This window comes from Poecilia latipinna, unplaced genomic scaffold, assembly GCF_001443285.1.
Source record: "Poecilia latipinna isolate Pla-1442-1.1 unplaced genomic scaffold, P_latipinna-1.0 Scaffold383, whole genome shotgun sequence".
In the NCBI taxonomy this organism is placed as follows: domain Eukaryota; kingdom Metazoa; phylum Chordata; class Actinopteri; order Cyprinodontiformes; family Poeciliidae; genus Poecilia; species Poecilia latipinna.
The window spans coordinates 242,514-251,675 of NW_015112999.1; the positions used below are offsets into that span (position 1 = coordinate 242,514).

The following is a 9,162-nucleotide window of genomic DNA, read 5'->3' on the forward strand; positions in this document are numbered from 1 at the left end:
AAAGTACAGATACATTAAAATTGTACTTAAGTGCAGTAACGAAGTACTTGTACTTCGTTACTTCACACCACCGTGTATAATACAGTATGCGTATATCTGTTGAACTTTTTTTTTTTTTTACATTTTAGCCACAAAGGCACATGGATTTTGTAAACCAGGTTATTTTACAAAAATAACATCCAGATGGGCCTCATGTGATGAATATAGATGAAGAATTTTTCTCTGAATTATCAAACTCCCAGTGCATATACAACTTAACTTGTTGAAAAATGGATTAAGAAAAACATGATAAATTTTTTCTGGCAGCTGAAACATCATAAGACAAATATCCTAACAGAAGTTCAGGGCTTAAGTTTTAAAAAGCAGGAGAAAGGAAAGCTCAGCGGAAAGCAGATTAAACTGATGGTCTCATACTATTGACTATTAGTTGTGCTTCGGTGAGTGGACATCATGCTGCGAGTGGCCGCCTGCTGAGAGAGCATTTCAGTCCAATTATATAAGTGAGCAACCGTTTAGAAGACTGTATTTTACTTCCTGCTTAGCAGAATAGGTTTCTGCATGTAATTGTGTAGTTACAGGAAGAAAAAAATCTATTCACTTCAATTCAGAAATACTTTATTTGATCCCAAAGGGAAATTAAAATGAAAAAAAAAAGTCTGTTCTGCTAAATAATGTTGAAAAATAAGCAAGTTTAACATTATCAGCAAATTAAATTTGCACCTTTGCACACCTGCAAGCAGAATATATGTATTTCATGAGAGAGAGTGTAAACAATGTGTTTGTTTACTTTTTGTAGGAGTGTCGTCATAGCTCATCCCAGCAGCTCCTGCTCTGATTGGCTGAAAGGGAGCTGACCTTCATGCAGTGTGGACAGCAGACCTGACGCAGCAGCTGCACAATACCGGCTCTGTGCTGCTGTCTGTCACTGTTTTATCAGAGCTGAACACGCTGACTTATTAAAGATCAGTGTCCAAAGGGTTCAGAGATTCTGAATCTCATCGTCAGAATGTTAAAATGTATCTTATGAACAGTAGAAAACATATTCAGCCTGAATATATTGTAGAATGGGCAATAAAAAAAAAAAAATAAAAAAAAAAAAATATATATATATATATATATATATATATATATATATATATATATATATATTATTTCGTGAACAAAACAATCAATTGTGTTTTCTTTTTTTTAACATTCTTGGACATTCACAACTTAGTTTTTCCATTTTGTAATCTGTTATACAACACTATGTAAAAGCTGATATTAGCTGAACATATCAAATGCAGATGTGCTGTTACGCCTGGGCCTTTATAACTGTACCAAAGTGACCCACAGTGAGGATTATGCAATATCATCAGGAGAGGGTTCAACGTTGAGCATGTGGACACTTTGCTTTATGGTATTCTCATTTCAAGATAATTTAACTGAAAAATGGATTCATTGCACTTTCTATTCTACACTTTATTATATTCCGGTTCACACATTCACAGATTTTTTTTTCTTTTTAAATATACTGAAAGCAATTAGTTTCAATGCCATCACAGTGTACTATTGTTGCTCATATGTCTCACTTTTAGCAGACTATTGCACTGATCCAAAGCAGGAAGACAATCCATCCCAACCTTGTGGGTTGAGTGGAGGGCAATGAAGCTGTTGGCTCCGGACAGAACATGCAACCAAGCTGAACCTCCTCTAATCCTATTACCGTAACCTTGCATTAAATAAGACCTATTGGGACTCAGACAAAGGGCTGGGCTGTGATTTTTCAGCAGACATCTGAAAAATCTCCATCAGTAAAGGTAGCTTAGGTGTAACAGAGAAAAACAACTCTGAGCATCTTCCTTATTGTCGGTAACTCTAAGAACTGCTCCCAAAAAATGTATGCAAGTTGTTTAGAGTGATTAACTCTTGCTACAAGAAGTATTTTGGTAATTCTTCTCCAACTTTGCAGCACAGGGGTACTTTCATTCAACCCTCGAGAAGCAAAAAGCATGTCATGTCACAGACCACAACACTGAGCTCTAAAGTTAGACTTGCAGCAGAGTTGCAGTCTCAGTCAGCCATCTCCGTTTGCTGAACACAACAACAAGAGACAAGCTGCTACTCACTTCCACTCAGTGATTTCAACAGGGACTTGATGCTGATTTCAAAGAAGCCCGAGTCCTGCTGGCTGGTCATGGTTGCAGCTTCCTCCTTTCCCTCTTTTTTTCCCCCTTCAGCAGAATCAGCAGTGGCGGCGGTTGAGCTGGGAGCAGCGTGGCTGTCACCTCTCTGTGACGCACACAGCGCTGCGCTGACGAGACCCAGAAGAAAACACCCGAGCACTGCCTTACTTTCCCACTCCTATCTGGTCCTGTCCTTGGCTATAAGTCCCATTACTATCCCTCTTCTCCCCTCCCTCCTCACTCTCTCAACATCTCTCTGTCCCTCCAAAGCTTTGGCAGGCAGTGGGCGGCAACACAAGCTGCCTTTAAATAACTGCGCGGAGGCTGAGAGTGCAGGAAGCAATCCTCTTAGTGGAGCGCGGTTAATAATAACTACTGTTTTCTCTGAGCACAGAGCCTGGTGATGATGACAGCAATGCATTTGGTTATTATAGCGTGACTGGCACAGTCTTACAGGTTGTCAACATTGAAGAAATTAAGGCGTATGGGAAGCATGATGAGACATTATAGGAAACGGAAGCGATCGTAGAATTCAGATAAAGTGCATCAGAGCAGGAGGAAACTGTAGATCTGGAATATGATCCATCCTCACAGCACCATATTTAAGAAATAATGTTTAATTAATTTGTTTGTACAAATAAGGACTGTCCCTGTGTTGAATAGTTACTGGGGTTTTTTTTTTTACCACGTGAGCAAGTCAGGCTATTTTCAACTGATAGTCATTCAGCACATTTTGGCAACAAAGCAGTTGCTTTGTGCCTTTACATAACAAAAACATCAGATTGCCACCTTGAAGCAAGCAATAAACATTTTGTCAAATGTCATCATGAAAATCAACCACATACAGATCAAATATGTGGATCAGTGTTCCACCTATGTTGATCAAAGGTGGGTGTTTGGCCTTGATTTACAAGCTGAACACCTTATGTGATTTTAAACCACAAAGCCATGTCAGATGTACCTCAGCAAACTTGGTCAACACCATGTTTGCATTGACATTTTCTTATAATTACACAATCTTCAGAGCAATGTATTCATGCCTGTATTCACAGAATGGTACAGAGCTGCTAAATCCATTTACAGAGTGATGAGACTAAGGGTTTGGGTGGAGGAGGCACAATGGACTCCAACAGAAGTGTAAGAAGGCAGCTGCTTTCAACTCAAATTTTACTAGGATGTAAACACTGTTAACAAAAACATCTGAAAAACCACAACTTTCAACATAAAATCCCTACATCAGGGGTCTCCAAACTTTTTCCTGCGAGGGCCACATGACTGTTCCTTTTTCTGGTCGGGGGCCGGTCTTAGTTTTTTGAGAAAGAAACCTTAGAAAAGTTTTGTTGACCGGGGGGGGGGCATTGGATTGGATTACTGCCGACCACATATTCGCGTTTGAAGATAAATTTTTACCCAGAATGCAAATGGAAAAAAACCGTGAGCGAAACGGTGACTGGTACTGACTAGTATATATTCCATTGAGGGAAACTAAGCTTCATATCTGCTCAAGAGCCCCCCTGGTGGTTGAAGAAAAATCCACATATATATGAAAAAAAACACTGAATGCTCTCTGGTATTGTTCAGGGGGCCGGACCAAATGAGGAGGCGGGACAGATCCGGCCCACGGGCCATAGCTTGGGGACCCCTCCCCTACATAGTAGTCATACTGTCTACAGTGGGCTTCTCTACCAGGCCCAAAGTTAACTAGCCAAATAAAATAAAAATAAAAAATCACATCTAATGGTAAATTTCTCAGATTATAATGTAATCCCCATACATTTAAATGGACAACATATTTTTGGGCTTACTTCTAGAACAAAATAAATCTAAATATAACCCCTGGCTACACAGATGTCTGGACTGCGGGATGGAGCCTTAGTCCAGCATCTGCTCCAAGAGCGACGTCTGTATCTGAACTGGTACGGAAACTGAATCTGATAAGCCCCAGTTCTCTTCTTTTATGATATCTTTCACAAGTTCAGAGCACAAATTAGTATCTTAAACTTTGGCTCAATATTTTTGCTCAATAAATATAATAACAGAAATAGGACAAAAATATAGGGCCACATATTCTACGTTTTCATGCAAGATAATATTCAGTATAAATGGCATAACATTGTCATAATTTATTTATGAGCAGATTTTGCTGGTCTGATTAAATGCAGACAGTGCTGAACACAACTGAGGTAACTTTGACTAGACACTAATCTGTTGAATGAGGAAGATGGATGTGATAATGCAAACATGGCAAACCTTATGGGTAACATATAAATATGTTATCATTTAATAGGGGAGAGAGGAGTTAAAGCTGCTCTGTGTCTTATCAAAGAGTCATTCAGCATTAATACACAAAAATCCCATCCAATAGATAATACATCTTTAAAATGATAACTTAAATAATAATGTGTTAATAATTCATTACTTGTTTCCATTATGACGTAATCTATCAAGATTAAAAATACCCTCTGATTCTGCCTTATCTATTAATAAAAATATGTGTTGTTGTTTTTTTTTTTCAATTTGTTGTCTTATGCTGAAAAATCTCCAAATATGTTAGCCGCTTTCATAAACCTGATTTCAAAAACAGCACCAAATGCAAACATTCTTTAATAACTTATCATTTTATCACTTTTGATGTTCATACAAATATAATTTATAGATCATGTGTAAAGTTGTGCCACAAAACAAAGTTTAATCTTCTTTTAGAAAATGGCAGGAGTATTAAAATAAATAATCATGAAAGCAGATGTCTTGACCTAAATGTACGATGAAAACATCCTTCAATAGCCCATCCACGCAGCCTCTCTGCGCTCTTAGTGTAATCCTATCAGAGCTCTGTCTGTCCATCAAGTGACAGCCACTTGACCTTGATTACATAACGCTCTGTGATGTAGAAGCTTTCACTGATGCTGGCACAGTTTGTTGAGCACAAATTTCAGCACTCAGTCATCACGATTTTAATAAACAAAGACCTGTTAGCCTTCTCCTGGGGAATATCAGCCAAGCAGAATAATATTATTCCTCATATTTCTTTAACAGAGATGCATTAGTCATGATTTTGCCAAACAATCCTGATTTCTTCATGTGTTTTTGGCTAATTTTTATGTTCCTCCCATGACGGGACTACAAACATAAACACTTATTGGTGTAGACTTTGTTTTCACAGAGCAGATAAATGTCAAACATTGACTAACAAAGAAAAATAATCTGCTGCAGTTTCCTTGATAGAGGTCACATTTTTAAATCCATCTGTAAAATAGTTCTAATTTTTTACCATAGTTTATGATAACTGCACTTTAAATTGTGTCCCCCATTTATTTTTTAATATGGGATAAATTCTGACTTTAGTGTACATTTTGTGTGCAAATTTGTATTCTTGGCCTGAATCTTTACGTCCAATAAGTATTCTTGAGCTGTTAAAAAGAAATTAAATCGAAAAGGAGATTTCCCCATGGATCAGGGCCATGTGACTGTTTCAACAAATCCATCAATAACTGATAGGTGTAGGAGTGAAAGCTTAAATGACAGTCATTGAATTTAGGTAAATATAGAAACAGTCTGAAATGTTAGCTAAGCACTTCCTTTAGTTACCTGCTCCAGATTAAACAATTCCTCAGCATAATCAAGATGGAAGTTTAATGAAGACTGAGTGGTGTCATGAATATCTACACCTTAATGCTATTGGACTTTCAACCTTGTAAATAGTATACATTTTTATTAACTTAAAGAAATCATGGACTGGGTATTGAAAAATCAGATGATTCAGATAATATCAGGGGTAGTAAACAAATCTGTAAAAATAAGCCCTAAGGCCTGCAATAACACACAGACCTGTCCTCTTACTGTACCATTACTGTTTTCACAGACGCCTTTACAAAGTAAGCAGAATAACTTGGCAAAGTTTTAGAATAGACTTCAGTAAAACACCTCAGTTTACTCCAAAATATTTTCTTTTGATGGCAACTTTGACCTCTCAGCACACATTTCCCCATACTACAAATTATTTGAATAAAAAACATTATGTAAATTTGATGTTCTGTATCAAAATCGTAATTAATTCTTAAACCAGCTCATTCTATTTGAATGATGTGGTTGTTGGAGAAATAGTTTGACTCTTTCCTGAAGTGGAAGGCAGAGCATGTTCCTTTCCCTCTAAGCAGATTTTACTAATCATCGGGAAATGCTTTCCTTATAATGGCAAGCCAAACCTCTCATTACTGGACGAAACAGTCTGTTGGATTCTTTAAACACAGAACAAAGTTCACTTCTATGACTGATTTTTCATTGATAATCTGATGTGGCTGACTCATCTGGTTAGATGAATGAGAATCTCTGTACAAAAATATGAGTATTTAACCTCTTAAACATCAGCCAAATCTCTGAGTTATGTCCCTAGAGAAAACCTTAGCGCTTGGCAGCCCACTATGGGAAAAAAAACCTGGCTTTCCATTGCCTAGATCAGAGACTCTCAGATTCTAGACTCCTATTCAAATCAGCACTAAAGACCAGGTTAACCTGGACCAAGACAAAAATTCATGACTTGAGACAATGATGTAATAAATACATCTTTTAAAACCGAACAGTTCAGGAAACAGAACAACAACCCTTCCTGTAAATTTTACCCACACAATTAGAACCGCAAAGGCATATGTTATGAACCAAATGATCAACAAAGTGCATATGAAAACAGAAAGGAAGCTAAGCCTTGCAACTCAGCAAATATTGTCTTTTGAAAAGATTCTGATCAGAGTGAGATGCATATGTACCAGCGACTTTTGCCTTGGCACGTATGTGCTGGACGCTCACTAGAAGTGCAAACATTTAAGTTGCATCACAAAAATACACCTGATTCTAAACAGGAGAGTACCATAAATGTTTTCACATCACCTGAAAAGCAGCATTAACCCTTTTGTACAACAAAATTTGATTTGAAGTGACTTATTATCAAAAAAAGATGCAGCTATGAGGAAATTCAGTCAATGGATATGATGTAAAACCTTATTCAGATTTATCTACACCTGTCACAACAATAAAACAGAGAAAGCGACATTTGGTGAAGTAGCGGATAGGATCAGTGTCAGATATTAGGAAGCTGAACTGCCTCACTAGCACTCTCATAGTAACATACTGTAATGACACCTTTTTCCGCCATCTGTTGTACACTTAAAACATCAAGTCAGTGCGTTAAATATAGTTTGCAGACTATAAAAAATAGCGTAAACCTCTTTTTCCAGTTTAATGTAAGTGAGCAAAGCCACAAACACATTAAGTACTTATTACAAGTATTATCAAGCTCTGATGGAGTTGAGGAATGTGAGGTATGTCTGTCCGGTTGAGCCATTTCTGTGGTTATCAAGTTGAAACTCTTTACTCCCTTCCCTCTCTGCTCCCCCTCATTACACTATCTTCCTCGCTAAATGCGATCTTTGTAATTCAAGTTACTGCTTGTTTTTGCAACTCGTATTCACTGGAAGGTGGATATGGTCAGAAATTTGGGGAAGTATAGTATGATATAGGGCTAACTTGTGACAGTGAGGTAATCTACATAGAAAATGTGCACTGTATTGCATCAGTGTCTGAGTCCATTATTAACAACCCACCAGATTCCTGTGTAAAGATGACACGTACTATAGGGAGGTGAGGAATTTCCTAAAGTGATGCGAATAACAGCAGAAGTACCAGTAAGGCGGTTCTTCATTATTAAAATCTGCATTTTTACCAACTGAAGAACAAAAATCTTACAGTTTGGAACAGGACCTACTTTCAAGAATGGTGGGCCTCTTCTTCTGACGCATCTTTTTAAACTTCCCTCTGAAATCTTTGGGTGGAAATGGATCCAGGGGTGAACTAGCAATGTGGCTCAGGACGACTTCACTCACTTCCTTGGAACGACTTGTTTCCATCTTAGCTGTGTCTTTCACAGGATCTTCTTCTAAAGACATGTTGAACGGCAGGAAGCCCAAAGGTTCTTCTTCAGGTCTTTTAATAGACTCATTGGAAGCAGCTTCAACGTTTTTCCACTAGACACCGGTGCCAATGTTCCGCTTACTTTTCTTCTGCCAACTATAATCTTGACTTTAGAGATGCAGCCAACCTCCTCAGTTTCAGCCTCTTGATACGTTTTAACCTCTGCACTTGTCAGGGAAGTCCAGCAACAGTAACATTCATGCACCGGGTAGTTATTGGATTACTTGAGGAGCCCCTCCTCTTTTCAGCTAAAAAGGCAAGAGTCAGAGAGGAGAGGGGGAAAGTCATGACTAAAGAGGGTGGGAAAAGAATAAAGAGAAACTGCTCTGACAGCTCCAACATCCCTGCCTACTGTAAGCTCAGGAGGCCGTCCTGAATAAATATCCTGTATTTGTCTTGAGTCCACACATCAAAAATCCAAACAGGCATGTTCTACTCCTTGGAAAACACATCCCTTCTCTTAAAAGGTTTGACAACCAAATAGAAACATCTTTATTTCCAAAACCTGTCTTCATTCTTAAGGCCTGCAATGTTCTTTTTCTAAGCAGCACTGAAGCCATAAACCCAGAGAAAGCTTTGCAAAGACTGCAGCTCACTCTACATTGACTTTTCTCTCTTCCTTTTAAACCGCTAAGTGGACACACCTACATTATGAGCCAGTTTTTCCTAGTCTGAGAGACATCAGCAAGACAAACAGTCAGTGTATGTCCGTAACATGAAGGCGTTTTCAGTTTTAGGAGGAAACTCAAGCAGGGGAACCAAAATGGACACACACTTTTCTTTATGCTGCTAGGAGGAAATTAGGTACAAAATGATCAAAAATTATTTTAAACTTCACTGAACACACACACACACACACACACACACACACACACAAACACACACACACACACACACACACACACACACACACACATGTTTGTGTTGCTATCTTTGTGGGGACTTTCCATTGACTTCCATTCATTTCTACAGCCTAAACCTTATCCAAACCCTAACCAAAACTCAATTCACACCTTTGTCCTAAATCTAACCC

At 38.2% G+C, this 9,162-nt stretch overlaps 1 protein-coding gene across 10 annotated transcripts in view; it reads right to left on the reverse strand.

The window, feature by feature from the left end:
• The window catches only part of frya (furry homolog a (Drosophila)), a 72,141-nt gene that overhangs the window by 50,015 nt on the left and 12,964 nt on the right, over positions 1–9,162 (reverse strand). For 6 of the 10 annotated variants that reach the window (XM_015036866.1, XM_015036876.1, XM_015036867.1 and 3 more), the window contains exon 1: positions 7,924–8,297. The exons of 1 other annotated variant lie outside the window; for it this stretch is intronic. In XM_015036866.1, coding sequence (XP_014892352.1) covers positions 7,924–8,104 — 181 coding nt within the window. In that variant the 5' untranslated portion in view covers positions 8,105–8,297. Of the gene's footprint in view, positions 1–2,108; positions 2,426–7,923; positions 8,300–9,162 lie in introns of those variants that run through there. 3 more of the 10 variants (XM_015036875.1, XM_015036874.1, XM_015036873.1) reach the window with 2 other exon arrangements.